Raw genomic sequence first — 21518 nt, 5'->3', positions numbered from 1 at the left:
TAATCAGCACTTTAGAAACATTCCAGAGTGTGGTTATTATTTTTATTCTGTACTAACAGGACCTTATGCCCATTAAACATAACTTAAAGAAACAGGTAATGTGACAAAAATCACAACATAATGTAAGTAAATTAAAAATATAACTGAGTATCTTTAATTCTGCACTTAACATGAAAGATGTTTAAATGAGGAACACAGATGGAATATAGAAATTTTTTTTTCTTTTTTGTTGGTCATGGGGCTTGAACTCTGGGCCTGGGCTCTATCCCTCAGCTCTTCAGCTCAAGGTGAGTGCTCTACCACTTGAGCCACAGTGCCACTTCCAGAAAATTTTCCCAAGACAAATCTCTAGAATATTATTAAAACTATGGAAATTTAATATTTTGTTTAATAGGCTTATTGCCATTTACAGAAAGCAAGACACAATGAGTTCTTTTTAACTTAAAATGTTTATTGACTATTGCCTTTAATAGGTTTTCTGTGTTAAGAAAGAGAAAACTTTTTTCAAATGTGCTAATAAGAAAAAGATCAAGGAAACTGAACAATGCTGAACAGAATCTCTAGTGCCTTGGACATAAATAAAAGATAAGTTTTATAGAAATTCATAGATATTGCCTAGTACTTCACATCAATGGGCTGGCAATGAAGAATAGTAACATATGAACAAGTACAAAAACAATTCATTTCAAGACAAATCCATGAGAACAGAAATTCTACCTTCCACAAGTATCCTTTGCCACTCATGGAGAAGCTATACAACTGACAACATAGTTTTTCACATAATGGCTAGACACGATGTTCAGTAACACCCACTAAAATTTGAAAAACAGCAAAATATAAAACAGTATGAAAGAAATATATTTCCTATTTTTGTAAAAAGATACCTTGATTTTTGCTTTTAATTAAATAAAAGCTATATATATATATAAATATACATGTGATCCTTATAAAAACTGACAAATACAGAAAGCACAAAGAAAATAAAAATTCCCTATATAACATCAAGAAAAATATTATAACAAAAATCATAAAATCAGAGTGGACCCTAGAAGGATGCCCCTTGCCTTGGGATCTTCTGATGCCAATTTACCAACCATTTCTAAAACCAGTCTAATCTGCTTAGTTTTAGATATATCTACTGGTGCCTGTCTCCTGGTGCTACTGCATTATTATGATTAGTTCAGGCCAGCAGTGTTAAAAAAAAAAAAAACAAGAGTAACAAGTATGACTAAGATTCTAATCTACACTTTTTGGTTTTCAAGCAACTATAAGAATCTTAAGAGGTTGATTTCATCCTAACTACAGTATCTGTCCCGTTAGGAAGAAATCAGAATGAAGAGGTCACATAATTTACCCAGGCATCGAAGCTGATAAAAGTGACTAGAAGGACTGAAACTGATCTTGTAATTTCTTTCAGAGGTCTATCCAAGAAAACACTTGTGAATGAATCTCCACAAGTAATAGGGCTACAGTCATCATGTGGTTAGACTACAGTATTTATGAATGTGGAGGGCAGACCACATTGGATCCGAACAACCAGATAAAACAGCAAGACTAACTCTTGGTTTCCAACACTACTCTAGGAAGAAATGTCACAAACAGATCAAGCAGCCAAATGAAGCAGTGTGACCTCTGCTACCTGATCACAGGAGTATGTTTGAGCCCCACCTACCAGAGAGGGATATGGAAGGTTAAGTCACAGAAGTCCTTTCTGAGTGACGGCCCTGTCAGGGCAGCATGGAGGGTAAAAGGATCCACAAGAGCCTCCTGAGCATGAGGACTAAAACAAAGCAAACTTACAGTCAGATTCCTCCTCCAGTCAGTAGGAGTGTTGTCTACAAAGGTTATACTACTACACAATCATCTCCTTTGCTCCCATCTCAATGGTCTTGATTTAAAACATCATCATCCCTTTCAAGGGTGTGTCCCCACATCTAAAGCTTTTATTTTTGACTAAATGAATCTCTATCAACTAGAGAGAGCACCTATAAATTTTCAAGGTTCATGATTCAATTCATTTTGACCAATATAGGCCATTTAAGTCTTTAGAAGACATCTCTTCATCCTCATGTCAGCAATTTGAAAATGTTCTTTAGTCCAGCTGATTTCATTCCCAAGTATAAATGGTTAAGATGAACACCATTTCTTCTTCATTTCTTCTGATGTTAATGGTACGAGCTCCGTGGGAGATTCGTATTTGCCAGATCTCAAGACGCTTGCCTATAGATGAGCTCTTTCAACTGTGCCAGGTTACCACTTTTTAGTGCTTCTCGGATAGAGCAGAAAAATGCAAAGTAGTGTTCAAAGTTGTGCATCATAAGCAGGACCCCTGCCAGGAGCTCATTGGTCACCAGCAGATGGTGGATGTATGCACGAGTGTAATTCTTACAGCAGTAGCAAGAACACCCTCTTACCACTGAGTTGAAGTCTTCTTGATACCTGAGAAAGGAAACCACAATGGCAGTCCCAAAAGTAAAGGATATGTAAAATACACAGCCTGGACTACCTACTGTGCTGACAGATTTGCCAGGATATTATTAACTAGTGATTAATAATGTCCCTGGCAAACTTTCAGTGCTAGGCATCTATTGAAGATGGCAGTGTGGACAGACAGTAACAAAGAACACAGTGGGTCAGGGAAACCCAGGAGTTATCCTCTGATGGATATATCTCCAAGCCTAGGAATCAGGAAATTCACTGGATCACTCATTCATATTGCATTATTAGACACAGTGCAAAGGCACATGTTGTTAGGAAATGCTGTTTTGACAAAGGCTATTTCTCTTTCACTACTATCAGAAGCAGCTCAACCTTTTATTTCCATAGATGTTGAAGGCTACAAGGTACTTTAACTTGTCTTAATCTCTGTATCGACTTTTAGAGACAGACATTTTTATTATTATTTTACTGGTAAAGATTGCTGTGGGGATCTGGAGTCACTCAGCTTGGATTTGAGCCCTGACTCTGAACCCACATGGGCAAGTCACGTAACACCCACCTGTGCCTTAGTTTCTCCTCCATCAGCTAAAAGTACTAAGAGCTGACCTCACAGGGTTATTGTATGGATTCAATGGATAATATAGCAAAAGAGCTAGAACACTGGTGGGACACATATTCAATGCTATATTAGTGCCACCTTCCATCAGCTATTAAAAAGTGACTTCCTGGATGCTGGTGGCTCACACTTGTAATCTTAGCTACTCATGAGGCTAAGATCTGAAGATGGCAGTTTGAAACCAGCCCCAGCAATAAGTACATGAGACTCTTATTCCAATTAACCACCAAAGTTCCAGAAATGGAGTGTGGCTCAAATGATAGAGTGCTAGCCTTGAGCAAAAAAGCTCAGGAACAAATACCAAGGACATAAATTGAAGCCCAGGACTAGCACCAAAAAAAAAAAAAAAAAAAAAGTTAATTTTCCACAATCACACTATCAAAATTCAAATCGAGTCAAAATTCAAATCCAGAAAGTGTATTTTTGTAGTAACCATTTATATTACTCTACCATTTTAAAAGCAGACAAGAATCTCCTTGGCTATTCCTCGAGAAGTTAAAAGTAGGCTGGGAATGTGGTGTAATGGTAGAGTGCTTGCCTAGCATTTGTGAAGCTTTGGGTTCGATTCCTCAGTACCACATACACAGAAAAAACCAGAAGTAATGCTGTGGACCAAATGGTAGAGTGCTGGTCTTGAGCAAAAGAAGGTCCTGAATTCAAGCCCCGGGCCCTGAATTCAAGCCCCAGGACTGGCACAAAAGGAAAAAGAAAAAGAAGTTAAAAGTAGAATATTATTTCAGACCTTCAGTCAAAAAGCCCCAAAGGAATATAAAAAGGAATTATTCTCAAGTCTGTACTTGATAACAACTAAACAGACATGAATAAGTGAGAACTTTGATATAAACCAACAAACACCAAACTCACTAGTACTGGGATTAGCACTTTTGATGAAATGTAAACTTAAAAAGATATCTTAGTTCATTTTTTATGGAGGCAAGTACTTTAATTTAAGATTTAAAATGGACTGGACACTATGTTGAAAATGAACTATACAACTTATGGGTAAGATTAGGAGGTAAAAACTGGGAGAGAGCAAAGGAAGGGGTGATATTATCCAAAAGAAATGTACTCTTTACTTGATTTATATAACTTTTCTTGATTTATATAACTGTACCACACGTTTATAATAACAAACATATTTGTAAAGAAAAATTTAAAATTGGCATATAATTAAAATTACTTAAGTTTCTCTCAATTTACAATCTTTGTTGTGCTTTCTTTATTGTGGTCTTTATTTTACTCTGTTATTGAAGTAATAAGAAGGAAGCTGGGCATGATGACACGTATCTGTATCCCAGCTCCTTGGAAAACAGAGATTGGGAGAGTCACAGTTTGAAGTAAGCCTGAACAAAGTTAGCAAAACCCCATCTCAACAAAGAAGTGAGGCATTATGGTTCCTACCTGTGATACCATGGGTACAGGAGGCATGGGTAGGAGGATTTGGGTCAGAAGCCAAGTTGGCTTCTGCAAGAAACTATTGAAAAGAAACAAGTAAAGGCAAAAAGGGATGGGAGGATGGCTGAAGTGGTAGAGTACCTGTCTAGCTTAAAACCATAGTACTATCAAAAAATAAAATAAATAAAATAAATAATAATAAATAATAAATAAAATAAAATAAATGAGTATCTGGCCTTTGTTTTCTGACAGAACAAAATGCACAAATTCATCTGCAGGAAAAAATTTTCTAGAACCAAATACGAACAGACCTAAGTAATATCAAACTATAAATATTTTATGAAGTCATAAACTGAGAAAGAACAGTTACATAAACTTTTTAAAAACAGACTGAAATTAAAAAGTCAGAAATCAAAATCTGAACTTCATCAACTTTCTTACTTTTTTTCCTTCAGATTAATTTCAAATGATGTCATTTCTTGGTTGCAACCAGTTGTTTTAGCTTTCTTTACTTGATCCATGCACTTTATTTCTTCTTGTATACCATTTTGTTGTAATACTGAAGGAAAAAAAAACAAAAAAAGTCTCTGAATGAAGATCAGATAAGGAGTGGCCACTTTGACTCTATATTATTATTTCATGCCCTTTGACTATAATTCTACTCTTGAGAATTATCCTAAGAAAATCATACAAGAAAGAAAAAATGGCAATATTCTTCTAGAAGGCCATAGACCTATCCATAACATCAAAACAATTTGATATTCACCAACATCTAAGCTAATATGGTTATAAGTATATAACATATAATCTTACCATCAAAGAATGATTTTTTAAATCTAGTTTTGTTGGAAGTTATTCTTTTTCCTTATGACAATTCCTATTCCTTTACATGCAAGTCAATCTGGGGTTTGAAAAAGCCTATATTTCAAGTAGATTGGAGTAGAACATGGTTTTAATTTATGCATTCTGTGGGGAGACTCTGGCCCTGAGCAAAGCAGATTATGCAGAATTAAATGGGAAGCTGAGTTCTTAGAACTCTTGTTTTAAGGAGAAATATTCCTGCAACAGCAAACATCAGATAGTCCATAAAAAGCCACCTGCTTTGAACAGGGGCAAATAGAGAAGAGGTATTTTGGCCCAATAACAATAAGACAAATTGTTCTCAAAAGACAATTTTGTCAAGGCCAAAGGACGAAGAGAACAGACATGAGCAATGAAGATAGAGATACTACAATTTGGTGCTTTTTAGGACAATTGTTGGTAACTTATTTCTTTAACAATTCACTTACATAATTGGCAAAGATCCTTAATTTACATTATATACACAGTATGATTAATAATACTTTGATTCAAATGTTCAAGCTATATCAGTTTTCTTTTCTTTTCTGTCAGTCCTGGGGCTTGAACTCTGGGCCTGGGCACTGTCCCTCAGTGCTTCAGCTCAAGGCTAGCACTCTATCACTTGACCCACAAAGCCACTTTGGGTTTTCTGGACTTTCATGGAGTTTCATGGACTTTCCTGCCCAGACTGGTTTTGAACAGCAGTCCTCAGATCTCAGCCTCCTGAGTAGTTAGGATTACAGGTGTGAGCCACTGGCGACTGGCTCAGTTTTCTTAATCACGAAGAAAGTTGGTTTTCTAGCCAGGATGGAACTTGTTCATTCCAGAGAACTCAATATCAGGTTCTTTTTAGAGCTTTGCATATTCATGGTACTGAATGACTAAGTTACCTCTGTCCTGATAGAAATAATTTAGTTTGTAAATGAAGTCATGAAAATTTATAAAGCTTTAATGGGATGCCTATCCACACACATTATGTTCTGGTCTATCTAAAAGGACAAGAAAATTGACCTCCTAAATATAAGAACTTTGATCAGCCTGATTTATTTTGTTTCTGAGATAATCCAACTTAGATTAATGGCTAAGTTGCTTTGTAAAAGTATGACATCTTCTGAATAAAACTTTAATCATTTGGGAATAAAAGAAACGTTTTAGGAAGTCTCAGGACTTCTTAACTTGAAGGTTGGCAACAGGGAGGGAAGAGTTGGATGAAAAGTAGGAAAAGAAAAAGTCAGAGGGGCTAGTGGGTCAGCGACACTCCCCTGAAGAACTCTTCAAGGGATTAAGACACTGCCAAGTGGGTGTTAGAATCCAAAACTGCTTGTCTTGATTTAGGAATAACTAAACAATGTAAGAAAATGGCAGTGCTTCAAAGCAGTATTAGCAGAACAAAGTAGCTTTCACATCTCAGTGTGAAAAAAAAAAAGCAAAAAGCAACACAAGCATCAGAAGATGGTGAATCTCCCTATAATTTAATTGCATAGAGTTTGTAAAATGCAGACAAGAATGCTTTTGTGAAAAACCAAATTAACTTTTACCAGGCAGTTCAAAGGTTTTTTCTCTCTCAGATTTCATATCAATTTACTCTGAATATTCTTTTTTCAGGTTAACAGATGAGGCCTTGTTTTTCCTCACTACAAAATCTCATCCTAGTATTGATGGTCTAAATATATAGTATCAAGTACCTAATTTGGGATATCAACATACCAGGAACTAGAGATAAGAAATAATTGAGTTTTAGAAAAGACTGGCTTTCCTATTTCTTTCTTGTGACTTGGGCCAAAAATTAGTACAAAATGGAAGCAACTTAAGGATAAGACAGGTTAATTTCAAAAGACCTACTTGTCTCCTCAGGATTCAGCTGGTAATCAAAGCTGAAAGTCAAGGCACACCCTCTCTCTGTTACTTGATAAGGGAAAAAACTCTCAAATAAGTCCACTCCTCTTTCAATACACTCCAGCACCTCATCTGGCTGGCTAACCCCACAGATGAGCCTATAAAATAACAATAAGAACAGTGACATGAGACAATTCCAGCAATGAAATTAGAGCCTTTCCAGTCAACAGGATATTTAGAAACAACAGTAATGAAAAACACCCATGGCTGGGAATGTGGCTCAGTGGTAGAGTGCTTGCCTAGCGTGCATGAAGCCCTGGGCTCAATTCCTCACTACCACATAAACAGAAAAAGCCAGAAGTGGCACTGTGGCTCAAGTGGTAGAGTGCTAACCTTGAGCAACAGAAGCTCAGGGACAGTGCCTAGACCCTGATTTAAAGCCCCAGGACTGGCAAAAAAATAAACAACAACAACAAAAAAACACCAATCAACATTAGTAAGCAGCAAATAATAAGTATGAGGGAACAAGGCTGATTCCTAGATCTACCATTTGTTTAACTGCTGTGCCACTCCAGACAGGTTTCTTAAATTTGAATTATTGTTTCTCATTTGAAAAACAAGATCAATAATGCATACCTCCCCAAGAACCATTGTGAGTTGTTTTGTGGTAGGGAGAGGAAGTAAGATTGTTGTAGTAGGGATTGAACCAGGCATCCTGTCTGCTAGGTGAACTGTTCTACCACTCAAACAACAATTCCAGCCCTGCTATTTTTATTTCACCTTTGAGATAGGGTGTCACTAGCTTTTTGTTACCCTCTAACTTGGCAATCTTATGCCTCCACCTCTAAGACACTGGGATTATAGGAATATGTCACCATTCCTGGCTCACTGAGCATTGATGAGATTTTTGAGAAAGCACATAGTATAGCTGTGGCCTCCAGAAAGAAGCTCATAGGATTGTTTACTTCTCGTTCTAACTAATTCTTTCCAAACATCTTTCCAGTCTTAGGATGAACTTTTAGCCTAATCTCTATACTACAATAAGTCTGTTTTTTCTTTTTTGGGTTTTTGTTTTTTTAATCAGTCATGGGGCTTGAACTCTGGGCCTTGGCATTGTTCCTCAGCTCTTCAGCTCAAGGCCAGTGCTCTACCACTTGAGCCACAGTGCCACTTCCGGTTTTATGGTGGTTTATTGGAGATAAGAGTCTCACAGACTTTCCTTGCCTAGGCTGGCTTTGAGCTTCTATCCTCAGATCTCAGCCTTCTGAGTAGCTAGGAGTACAGGCATGAGCCATCAACGCTCAGCTCAATAAGACTGTTTTATTCAAATATTTATTACATGTTGTTTTGATCAAGCAGTCTGGTGATTAAATATAAAGATATATATATGTATATAAATACATATATACACATATTTTTTTAATCAAAAGAAATTTCTAAAGCAAAACATTTAAATTCTTGTATTCACATTATATGGTTTAGCTGATGCAGAAAAGCTCTCAACCAAGTTTTGCTGCTAAAGCAAGATGTGAGAATGTATTTGATGGAGACTGGCTACTTGGCTGGAACTAGTTTTATGGTTTATTTTCTACCCATAGTCCCTTCTCATGATCTGGAAGAAAACTTATGTACTTTCTGACTTCTAAAATAAGTTACAAAAATAAAAAGCTTATATAATATTAAATAAGCAGAACCCTTAAATATATGCCAATTCTCCTGACTACAGTTTCAAGTCCTATAATGTTTTAGGACTTGTCTCCAACTGAAGCTGGCATTTCTTACACACTTACACAGAGAAAAACAACCCCAGCTTTCAAATTCAGTAACAGACATCTGTGAACGCTGAGTGCAAAAAAAAAGTCCAGAAATGTCTAGAAAGCTCGTGCTGAGCTGTTCTCTGCATCAGAGTGAAATGAGCACAGGAGGAAAGGCAATGAGCACAAAATTAAAACTGGGGGAAGGGAAAGGCTAACTGTGATGGCAGAAATACCCTGATCTGGGGTCAGGGGAAGTGTGTACACAAGTGTGTCACACCTGTGTGTTACAATCCACTGAGATGTTTCTGAGATTGCATATATTATATACTACCCTGTAGCCCTCAAGGAATACAAAGCAGTATCCCATAATCAAATGTTTGGCTTATCTGCAGGAAAAAGAAAAAACAAAAAAAAAGCACAAATCCTAAACCTTTTATTCAACATTAAGTGGAATTCAAGACTATGAAAGGATGATGCACACCTATAATCTCAGCAGGTAGGAGGCTGAGGAAAGAGGATCACAAGATTGAGGCAAGTCTGGTCTTCACATTGAGACCCTGTCTCAAAAATCAAACAAAAATACTACAGAATAATATATATATTTTAAAGAAATGATAAGCATCTTGGTGCTGGTAGCTAACGTTTATAATCCTAGCCACTCAGGAGGCTGAGATCTGAGGATTAAGATTTGAACCTAAGCGGGGTGCCAGTAGCTCATGCCTGTAATCCTAGCTACTCAGGAGGCTGAGATCTGAAGCTCACAGTTCAAAGCCAGCCTGGGCAGGAAAGTCCATGAGACTCTTATCTCCAATAAACCACTAGAAAACTGGAAATGGCACTGTGGCTCGGTAGAGCACTGGCCTTGAGCTGAAGAGCTGAGGGACAGCACCCAGGACCATAGTTCAAGCCCCACGACCAACAACAACAAAAAGAAGATGTGAAGCTAGCTGAGGCTAGAATGAGAGGAAATAGTTTAACATTTGTCCTTATTTAGGAGGATTATTCACATGGCAGTTACTCTAAGCTCTACATTCTGAAACAGGGGTAGGGAAGCCTTGACCGAAGTTTCCCTCATAAAAAAATCGGAAGAAAGTGAGGAAAGAGGTAACACTGTTCAAAAAGAAATGTACTCTTCACTTGACTTACATAACTGCCACCCCTCTGTACATCATCTTTACAATAAAAATGTTAAATAATCAAGAAATTTTTTAAAGAAATTTCCCTCATAGTCTGTAGTGATAGACAAAAAGGACATAATCAGAACATGAGAAGGCATGCCCGTTTCAACTCTCATCCTACAGTCGGCCAGCCAGCACTCCCTGCGTGGCCTACACTCTGATGGAACACTGGCCTGGGTTTGTCCTCTGGCAGCTCCGCAGTGACAGATGACAGCATGTGCAGTCTGGTCTCCAAGGTTCTTAGATTCCCTTGAAAGCCATCTAGAAGGAAACCTCCTACAGGGCGCTTGGCTGTCTCTCGTGCCGACCTCAGCCTCTCTTCCATCACATCGCCTCCTTCAATGACGCCAATGATCACACTTTTCTGAAGGACCTGAGGTTAAAAGAAAAAAAAAAAAAAGAACTGAAAGGTTCTTAAACCATTTTGAATATCAAAGACCTTTATTTGTAAGACCCTTACATGGAATTCCAATGGATGGAATAGATCTCAATGAGGTTGCTGATGAAGAAACATTGAAGGGGAGTAATATGGTTCCAAGGAACCACCAAACATGTAAGAAAAGAGTGAGGAAACATAGAGGCAATCAACATATGTTGACATATTCTAGATTAAGATTAGATAAATGTACTCTGTGGAAGAACAGAAAGAAAGGGACACAGGAAGAGCCTTAGTCATTTTAGATGACTATTGAGAGCCATTTTTAGCTATCAGCAAATCCTTCAGCCACAGATAATTTTAGGAACTTATGAAACTTTATGGAACTTTTTTCCATTTGGGAAAAAATATTATGCAATGACTAGAGCACATCTTCCTCAGAAGCAAACTCGATGGAACAAATAGCTAAACATAAAAATATAAATACCAAGAATTTACTGGCGCCAGTGGCTCACACTTGTAATCCTACCTTCACAAGAGGTCGGGGGTCTAAGAATTGCAGTTCAAAGCCAGTTCGAGGTCAGCCAGAACAGGAAATTCCATAAGACTCTTATCTCCAATTAACCACCAAAAAAACAAGAAGTGAAGCTGTAGCACAAATGGTAGAGCTCCAGCTTTGAGCCAAAAAAACTAAGGGATAGCCCACAGAGCCTAAATTCAAGCTCCAGTACTAATACAATATATATGTATGCATCTATCTATCTACAGAGATTGAGAGAGAGAGAAGCTCAAGTTTTAGAAGAATGTACTGAGTATTTTTATCATCTTGGGGGTAAAGAAGGCTTTTCTAAGTAAGCTAAAGCCTATAGGAAATAAGTGACATGTTTATGTATAAAACATTAAAGCCTGTCTAGTTAAACATACAATAGTGAGGAATAGTTACCTATTCCTCCTATTTTGAGGAATAGGTAACTATCTATACCACAGAGTCAACAAATTCTCTAAGGAAACAATAGCCCCATAGAAAATAAAATTCAGAAAGATAAACGTAATCCCCTACATATATAGAACTAATTAGAAACAATAAGAAGTATTTTTTCCCATGGCAATAACACAAAAATGTAGACAACACAGTGTAAGGGAAAGAATAAGAAAATGGTCATTATATACCCTGATAACCAGAAAGAATAAAAACCAGTTCAGCTTCTCAGAAGGGCAAGTAGGTAACACCAAAATATCAATGCTTTTATCTTTGAGTTCTAAAATTCCACTTCTAACAATCTCTCTTGTAAATGCATCAAGACATATTTACAAAAGTATGGAGAATAATGGGAACCAGAAACAATCACCAATCAATGGAGTAAGACTTACATAATTTATGATACATTCATAATACAGTTCACTATGCAGCTGTTTTAAAAAGGATGCAGCAGATATACTAATATATACACTGACAGAAAGTTTCAGGAGATTGTTAACAAAAAATAAGCAAATTGCTGAAGATATGAACAGATTGGTGAATTATGGCATGCATATATCTATGTATTAATTACATGTAAGGAACTGCATAAAATAAGGTTTTCAAAGACAGGAACAAATCAAAAGTGGCTCTTGGAGAAACAGGGAGAGGTCTGGAGAAGAAATCTGGAATACTATGCAAAGGGAGTTTTGCATCTTAATTTGAGCAGAAGGGACAGAATCAGACTATTCCACTAGAAAATACATTCTTACTGTGATGTGGATGAATTAAGGGTTAGTAGGGTTAAGAATGGGGTGAGAAAGAACTTTATCAATCCAGATGAAAGAGAAGATGACCTGCTCAGGAGGCAGAAGTAACACAACTTGACCATTAAATTCCTGGGTAGAGAAAGAAGATAAATTCTAGGATGATTTCTGGTTCCTGTTTTGGAATCCTAGGCAGATAGTGATAAGAATAAAGATGAAATAATCCTAGAAGAACAGTGGCAATAAGGCAAGATGATTATTTTGTTGGGTGCATTATTCTGAGGTATCAGTGGATGTACAAATGGTTATTTTAACTCAACCACTGAACAGATGAAACTTAAGTTATGAATATGTTTCACAGACTGTGCGGGGTAGAAGGGTAGATGTTTGCTTGGCAGGATGCCACCCCTTCCCTTTCCTGCTTCCACAGTAGACATGGCTAACAGATAACTCTCTTCCTGAGGTACCATGCATGGCTCCATAAACCTTATATGAACCCATTTGCCATTCCTCACCTAGGAAATATATATACAGAAGAAAATGAATGCCAAACCCAGAACCTTGGGGAGCTTGAAGTGTATTCAAAATTTTTAAAAATCCAGGTCCTTTTCAGCAAAAGGCAAAGATGTATGTATGTAAAGCAAGTATTTACTAATGACCAATACAGCCCTCCTTGGGAAACTCCCTTCCATGAATATAAGGAGTCTGATCATACACACTACTGTCTAAAATGGAACAATGAGGAATAAAGGGGACACTAATAATAACCATAGCAAGACAGTAGTGTAAGCATAACCAATACAGAAAAGAATCCTAACATTTGAATAATACACAGAAGTAATCTGAAATAGTAAGATTGATGACAATATAAATAGGAAACTCTGGCCTTTCTAATAATCATCTTTGTCACATCTTCTATACTGAGTACTATTTATCCAAATACTACAAGTACTACAAAGATAATTACTGACGAAAAGCAATATACTACCTTGGCCTAGTCTTCAGGCTAGACTTCTAAGAAGTCTAACTGAGTTAGTCATAACTGAGTTCTATTTAGAATAACAACTTTCCTTTCAGTATTTCTTGGACATTAACTTTACCAGTCAAACCATGTTTTTATTGTAAAATAAAAACAGACTTCAAATGTAATATGCTTTGCCATGATCAAAGCACACGATCACTGCTAGGGATCTGATCACTGCTCAGGATTGTTCACATAAATAATCTCAAATACTGAAATCCTCCCTTCTGATCCCTTGTTACTCCCTTACCTCCTCTGCTTTCTCCCAGTAAATGCCTCCTTTTCCAACTTCATTAACTCTGTTTTCAGGCTCCTTATTTACTGCTATAGTTATTCACTGAGGACTTACTATGTGTCAAGCCTTCTGCTATATATGGTAAGATACATACAACATGTAAAAATAGAGTTTAAGGAGACCACATTTTAACAGATAAATACATAAATTACTGCAATCTCACATGACTGTGGTTACAGTATAGCTTCATATAAATTAAAGGGATAACAAAGGATAAACACAACTTCCTGGAAGTGTTAGGGACCAGTTTCATACTTTGATGAATGAATTAAATGAACCTAATGAAAGGAAGATGGACAGAGAAAACAAGGGGAATAGCTGTGAGGAATACCTATATAGAGGTGCCTCAGAATGGAACAGGCTAAGGTCTCAGAAACCACAGATAAAAGTCTAGAGTGTACCATAGGAAAAGTAACCTACAAAGAGCTGAAGAAATTGCTGGAGCCCAGTCCCACTCTAGGCATAAAGTGGAGAGTTATTAACTTCTCTCAGGAAAGTGGTAACAGGCTGACATCTGAGTTAATACAACAATCTCTTGGAAAGCAGGTCTTAAGATGAATAGAAATGAGAATAGAGATCAATTCAAAGGTAGCAAAGATCAATCCAGAAATGATGAGGTCACGGCTTGGGTAGGGGGACTAAGAATGATAGGAGGAGGTTATTTTTGACATTCTTAATATCCATTTATCAATGGATATTAAATGTACATAAGCAAAGAGTCTTGAAAAGCTCAAATTCTTCAGCTAAGCAACCTGGTTGATGCTATGAACTGATCTAAACAAAGTACAGAAAAACAAAAGGAAGATAGGTCAAAGGAAAGAAGACAAAAGTCCAGTGATATAATCTAAAGTCCAAGAGTTAAGTAGGATGACATTGATTTTATGTATATATATATATATATATATATATATATATATATATATATATATATATATATATATATATATATATATATATATGTGTGTGAGAATTATTTAGCAGTAAAAACTAAGGCGAGGCTATGTAAAGATTGTAATGAAAAGAGAGTCTAAGACAGCATCCTTGAGAAGAACAGTTCCTAGGGAATGCAAGAATAACTGGAGCATGAAGTAAGGAACAGAGAAGTAGGAGTGACAGAAAATGCAAATCATATATCTTGACCATGTAATTGTAACTCCTCTGTATGGTATTTCCACAATTAAAAAAAAGAAAGAAAATGCAAATCATAGACTGGAAGGGGGGTAAATTTCAAAAGAAAGGAGGGGGGGGGTCAGCCTCACCTCTGACTCTTCCTGTAGCCGCAGACAGTTGTCCAGAAATAAAAGGGACCGGTCCACAGCTTTTCTAGCCCTTTTTATGGAAGCTGATTTTTCACAAGATGCCTCTCCATCTGAGAGGCACTGGAACCAGTCGGGTTGCAGGGCCTGCTGAATTTCCATAAACTTGGAGGCGGTCATTTCCACTCGTCCTCCGACACCCCAGACAGACACTGACTGCCATGGAGTGGGATGATGAGGAATCAGCAAGAGTGAAATGCAAATTTTTTTAAAAAAGGAATATAACAACAAAGTAATAATTCTTTATAACTGGAGAGATAGCATCAATTTCAATTCAATCTCCTAGAGTGTGAATAAAGTGTTAGACTGTATTTTGAATACTCTAGGGCCTAGGAGTCCATAGAGTCAATGATCATTTAGTCAACTTATGAATTAGCCTCCAAAGGATTTTATGTTAAGTTTTCTAGCACAACCTTCCCTTGTTCCTTAATCCATCTCCTCTAGCCCCAGGCCTATGCTTGCTGTTATGCCCATTCTCTTTCTTTGATTGGCAAAAATACTAGGCATTCTAAGTTTAAAATCTTCTCCAGACTTTACTGGACATAATCGATAGTTCTCTTTGCTAAGCTTAGGGTAGTTCATACTTCTGGCTTTAATAGCAAAGATAGCACTTATCATACTTGGTATATTTGTATAGCTAGAGCATCCCAATTAATGTCTACATCCCCAAAGCAGCTACTGCTCCATACTGCTACTGCATTTAATAAGTGGTTACTAAGTTGAAGTAGATACAAAATTATGAGCAAAGACATTGATCCAGCAGCTCATAAAGATGTCCATACTTAATATTGGATCTTTATTAGTCTTCCTCTATACCATCTCTGTTCTTAGAGATCACTAAGTATATAGATGGAGGGGAAATATACAGTCTTCCTTGTCTGTAAAGGATAAGAATACTGTTTAACTGAAATGAATCTTTTCCTTCTTATAAATAGAGTAGATAACTGGGACCTAAATACTTTTGGGGGGATTCAATTCACAAAAATAACTGAAAATAACATATGTAGGTAATTAATAAATATGTAGACATCAATAAATTGAGTGCAGTAGATGTGACTGCATTTGTCAAGCATCAACATCTCCTGTATCGGGCTAGGAAGGTGGCTCAGTGGTAGAGCGCTTGCCTTGCATGCATGAGGCCATGGGTTCGATTCCTCAGCACCACATAAGCAAAAAGAAAAAAGCCGGAAGTGGTGCTGTGGCTCAAGTGGTAGAGTGCTGGCCTTGAACTGAAGAGCTGAGGGACAGTGCCCAGGCCCAGAGTTCAGGCCCCACAACCGGACCCAAAAAAAAAAAAAGAAAGAAAGAAACAACATCTCCTGTATCTTACATCGTCCTCAGGGACCGTAGCTACAGGGCTACCTCTCAGATGAAAACTCAATGACATCTTTTGGACATCTTCCTTTACTAGCTAAAACCTCAGGCTGCAGATAGTTTTTGTCAAATCCTATTCTACCCAGCAAGCAGTATTCTCTTTAGGTTCTACTATATATAGTCGTACATGCGATAACCTTCATCAGCAACTTTCTCCATGGGCCTTGAAATTGTTCAAACTGCAAATAAAGAACAGCACCCAAAGACAATTGTTTTCTCCCCTCGTAGCAATTTCTTTTCTTGGTATGTATGTGACCCTTCACAGTGTTTTTGCAGCAATAAAAATGTTGAGGGTATACTCCTCATCTCAGCTCACCTTTGAGCAGCCCTGCTCCCTTGTCCCATAGTACCCTACCACGATAACAACAACAATAATAATAGAAGGTATAAAGAAATCATCCCAGACAGAGGCACAGTAAACTAAACTCCTAGGACAAAACCTGCAGTATTGGAGGACCATATTGGAACACTAGAACATACCTTGTTTGTCACATAACCAGATGGGCAGGGGCTGACTGGATCGTGCAGAGAGCAGTATAAAAGCGACTCTGGCATGCCTGTATAAACACAAAGGAGATCTTGAAAGTGCTTCCATCAATTACATTTGTTTTAACATGGAACAACTTCATAGTGTCTACATGAAAAAAAAGCCAGGCTAGTGGCTACAGTAAGTAATTGCTACCTGATTTTGGATATATAGGAGGTCAATGAAGAAGTACAAAAGACTACTATGAAACCTATTAATTTAAAAGAGCTAAATAGTAGGAAGATGAAATGATATGAGTCAACTAAGTAATTCCAGTAACAATAAATCTCATTAATAATATTCTTGTGTCCCTAGGTGCAGAATTATAGGGAAACTGTACAGTACTGCAAATGGGCCTCGTTCTTAGTCTGTTCCATTAACGCAAAATGATAGTTTCTTATGCTCTTTAGTGAAAAAGACAATGGCTTTATTTTTAAAAATCCACAGAAATGATTAGCAAAGCATTAAGGGTTTAAGTCATATGATACTCCACATTTTTCATAAAAAACAAATCAAGTTAAAAACCTCTGCAGTTCTCCATCTTATTTTTCACCATTTCAATTATGGCAATTATCTCTAAAAAGCCTCTCTTAGCTATGTTCAGTTATGTATATGCTTGTATAGAGTTTGTGAAAGACAAAACAGGGCTGGAAAGGTGGCTCAGTGGTAGTGTGCTTGCCTTGCATGCATGAGGCCATGGGTTCGATTCCTCAGCACAACATAAGCAGAAAAGACTGGAAGTGGTGCTGTGGCTCTAGTGGTAGAGTGCTAACCCTGAGCTGAAGAGCTGAGGGATAGTGCTCAGGCCCAGACAACCAACCAAAAAAAAAAGAAAAAACATAAATTCCTGCATTGAACCAACAAGTCATCATGTGGCTTCCTCCAGAAGCACAAGGGTGAAAAACAAAGGAAAATAAGATCTTCACTTACTTGCATGAGATCTAAATATTATAGTAAAGCTCTAGGAGAAAAGTGGTCCACAGAAGAACTGGCCCACTAGCCCTTACTCAGATTTACCTTGAAAGAAATGGCACATACATCTACATAAACAATCTACTGCCATAACGAAAGATAAAACATATCAAAATGGCTGCATATAAAGCCTTCTTGAAATTGAAGACTGAATGAGATGAGACACTCCAGATCTGTTATATGTCCATGGCAAGATCTCCTATCAGGTCTGTTTTCAGTGACTGGAGTATCTGCCCACATTTGTTTACCAATACTCTGCTCCTACTCTTGACCTGGTCAACACCTGATCTTCCTTGACCCAGCTAATATGCTCATAAATCCTTTCTTTATCCTGACCCCCTCCCACATATACTCAGAGAGGTTATGTGCTCCTCTCCACAGACTGCCATGATTCACATACACATCTCTAATCCTGCAAAGTGGTCTCCACATTCTCACTAGATTGCTTGTCTGTCTTTATTCCAGCTGGGCTCCAGATCCATAAGAACCGCAACTGTTTACTATTCAACTTTTAGCCCCCAACATCTGGTTCTTAGATGTACAAAAGATATTCATTAAAACACCAAATAAACAATGTGTGATATTGATAAATCAGCAGCATCCTTAAACTCTACATTATCACATCATAAGGTACAAACAAATCACTTTTACCTATAAAGTTTCCAACTCCTTTCTTATATTCTGCCAAGACTTCATAATGTTCTGCTCTGTAAGTGAAAACAGGAAAAAACACAACATAACAACAAATCTTTCCTTAGATACTATGAAAAACATCTAAAGCCCTGTGCTACTCATCCACGACAGTAACTGTAAATTTGACCAATAAACTACATTATTCAACAGTCCCAATGAACTAGTCTAAGTTAGTCAAAATTCAGCTCTTTGGTTTGCAAAAGGAGCTTCTTTAAGAGAATATAACAAAGATTGACTGCTTCAGAATATTTGGATTCTCTTCTCTTGCCCCTTTAAAAACCAGTTATCAACACAGTAGTTATCTGATCAAACACCAGGCTCTTCAATTCATATAAAGTCAGTTATGTATTACACAAAATGACTTCACTCTATTCATTCTACTTCTGTAGAGCAATACTAGTAAGGGCAGAGACAGGAAAAAAAAATGCTTTGAGGATGGTATGTAAGTATAGTCCTTACCGAGCATTCCCTGCCACCAGGGAATGGTAGCAACGAGGACAGTATGGGAGGAAGAGTAAAATAACACTAACATATAGGTCTGACCCATGGTTCTAGGTTAAGAACCAAATGGTATGCAATATCTTATACCTCTCTTCTGATTTTAGCCTGAAATTGACAAATTGTGAACAAAGAATTCTTTCTCATTGTTGCACCCAACATCAGTGCCAACGTCAGCACTTGCATACTGGGTTCCACACTTACAGAGATGACAGCGTGAGCTGAGCCATGGCCGGAACCCCATGGATATTGTTCAGTGTATGATCTGTCAGGTGTGGGGCAGAGCCAGTCCTGGTATACAAAAGGCATCCTGGAATGTCCATGCTGCAGTTGCCTGCTTTGCCCAGGTTTTGAATTTTCCCAAGACGACACCCATTAACGACCTTGGTAAGATTCAGCTTCATCCTTAGGGAATCTTCTAGGTTCTGATAAGAAGAATAAAATTTAGTCACGGGATTTTTGTCTGAAGTAAATGGAAGTAAATGGAAGGATGGTAGTGGAATGACGAATCATGAAAGGAATTCCAGAAAGCCATGGTCACTCTAAACTTTGACGTAGTATAAAGGGTCACAGTGAGTGCTTAAACCATACTAATTACTGATTTGAACCATTTTTTAGCTTTTCCATTTTGAGAAAATATTAAGCAACCTAGCATTTTTTCTTAATTGTTCAGTAAAGAAAACAAACTCTGCTGAGCACAGGTGGCTTTTACCTATAATCCTAGCTACTCAGAAGGCTGAGGCACAGAGGACAGCAGTTCAAAGTTTAGCTCAGGAAAAAATGGTCCATGAAACTCAATTTCCAATTAACCAGTAAAATGCCAGGATAGAGGCATGGTTCCGGGGAAAACATCAGGTGTGAGTAAGCAAAGTGCATGAAGGTTTGGGGCACTGAGATCAAGCCCTGGATCAGCAAAAACCAGGAAAGTCCCTAAAACAATATTCTGGTTCATATTAAAGTTTATAAACATAGGGACTGACCTGTCTCCTAGCTATTTAGGAGGTGGAGATAAGGAGGAACATAGTTTGAGAGCAGTCTGGGCAAAATAGTTGGCAAGACCCCCCACTTCAAACAACAATTTGGGGATGGTGGTATATGCCTATGATCTAAGCACCCAAGGCTGCATAAGTAGGATAATCACAATGACTCTGGACGCCAGCAAAAATTTGAGACCTGGGGCTGGGAAGATGGCTCAGTGGTAAGAGTGCTTGCCTTGCATGCATGAGGCCCTGGGTTCGATTCCTTAGCACCACATAAGCAGAAAAAACTGGAAGTGGTGCTGTGGCTCAAATGGCAGATTACTAGCCTTGAGCTGAAGAGTTGAGGGACAGCACCCAGGCCCAGAGTTCAGGCCCCACGACCAGCAAAAAAAAAAAATAGAGACCTTACCAAAAAAGTAACTAAAGCACATGCCTATAAATCTAGCCACTCAAGCGGTGGAGATCTGGAGGATATTGGTACAAAGCCTGTAAGAAAAGTTGCAAGACTCCATATCCAAAATGATAATCAAAAGCAGGTCTGTAGACATGGCTCAAGACGGAAAGTGTCAGCTAAGCAATCAAAAGGCTGACTTCAAACCCCAAACACCTGCACCTCCCCTCTGCAAAAGAGTAAAAAGGGCTAGCAAGGACATGAGGCTTTGAGTTCAAATCCCACATCAAGTAAAACACTATAAACTATAGGAATATACATTAAAGAGTATTTTTAAATGATAAGCAGAAATTATCTACAAGGTTGAATAATACTCCAACTTATTTTCACATGACGTCTACGTGGAACACACATAATTTTTCATTACCTTTGTAATTGGGAAAGCCAAGTCTCTATTTTAAAGAGGGAAAAACGTACTCTAACTTTCCTAGATAAAAAAGTCGGGTAGGAAACTCAGAAACGATGATCAATTATTTGGGTGAGAAGCTGCTAAATAATTAGATCCCGGGTTACACCTGTAAGATGCATTATAGAACTTGACAAGCAATCGTGGTAAATCTTTCAAAATGTCACTGGAGACACCAACATTTTAGAAATACTTTCTAGTTCCCTAAGCAAGGACTATACTGTCTGGAATTCCTGTCAACTGGGTCAGACTATAATTATTACAGCTTATCGGAGACAGTCCATCTTTGGATCTCGTCCTCTTTATGCATTACTTTGGATTTATCTTTGCTCCTTGAGCCATTCTCCCGGGCCTTGGACTTTGGTAAGAGCCGCTCTCAGAGATTCGAGATGGGCCCACCTTCTCCATTACCCTGGGTCGCTCAAAAAAACTTGTACATGAACTTGGGACTTTGAAAAAGGTGGCCCTCTTCGCTCAGAAGTGTCGCCGATGCTCACACGATGCAGAAGAAGTTGGACTCACACACCAGGAAATCCCCCAAAGGCAAGAAGAGACGGAGAGCAAAACAGTGCAACACAATGCGGAGCAGTGGGTGCGATGCCACTCGCCCATCCCTAGGAGCTCCACACCAGCGGGGGAGAAAGGAGGGGACTTACCCGCCAACTTCCCAATTCTTTTGGCTTTTCCGAACCCCAAAACAACTCCTCACAGTCTACTAACACGTGTCAGGTCAGCGGAATTGTCGCCCAGCTAAACCACCGCCTCCGGGACAGAGCCAATTAGGGAGTACTACGTCATCACTAGGCGCTAGAAAGAATCCAAGG

At 38.1% G+C, this 21518-nt stretch overlaps 1 protein-coding gene across 3 annotated transcripts; it reads right to left on the bottom strand.

Annotated features, from left to right (window-relative positions):
* Positions 1-430: 430 nt before the first annotated feature.
* Qtrtd1 (queuine tRNA-ribosyltransferase domain containing 1) lies at positions 431-21439 on the bottom strand. 3 transcript variants are annotated; one of them, XM_013028593.1, is made up of 9 exons: positions 21351-21439; positions 19062-19282; positions 18318-18373; positions 16649-16725; positions 14738-14950; positions 10235-10434; positions 7133-7284; positions 4892-5009; positions 431-2439 (listed from the first exon to the last, which is right to left on the bottom strand). In XM_013028593.1, the coding sequence occupies exons 2-9, from the start codon at positions 19259-19261 to the stop codon at positions 2208-2210; spliced, it is 1248 nt and encodes a 415-aa protein (XP_012884047.1). In that variant the 5' UTR covers positions 19262-19282; positions 21351-21439; the 3' UTR covers positions 431-2207. The 3 variants fall into 3 exon arrangements, with proteins under 3 accessions (XP_012884047.1, XP_012884048.1, XP_012884049.1); XM_013028594.1 differs by having other exon boundaries at positions 10370-10434; XM_013028595.1 differs by lacking the exon at positions 14738-14950.
* Positions 21440-21518: the final 79 nt, after the last annotated feature.

The sequence above is a fragment of the Dipodomys ordii genome, unplaced genomic scaffold, assembly GCF_000151885.1.
Source record: "Dipodomys ordii isolate 6190 unplaced genomic scaffold, Dord_2.0 Scaffold111, whole genome shotgun sequence".
Taxonomy (NCBI): Eukaryota; Metazoa; Chordata; class Mammalia; order Rodentia; family Heteromyidae; genus Dipodomys; species Dipodomys ordii.
This window is presented reverse-complemented; position numbering and strand designations above follow the sequence as displayed.

Excerpts from the sequence above, each read along its gene's own strand:
- Qtrtd1 (XM_013028593.1), bottom strand. The coding sequence starts at position 19,261 with ATGAAGCTGAATCTTACCAAGGTCGTTAATGGGTGTCGTCTTGGGAAA. Across the intron at positions 5,010-7,132 it reads GCTGAATCCTGAGGAGACAA|TATTACAACAAAATGGTATA; the intron begins GTAGGTCTTTTG and ends TTTTTCCTTCAG. Across the intron at positions 2,440-4,891 it reads ATTAATCTGAAGGAAAAAAA|GTATCAAGAAGACTTCAACT; the intron begins GTAAGAAAGTTG and ends TTCCTTTCTCAG.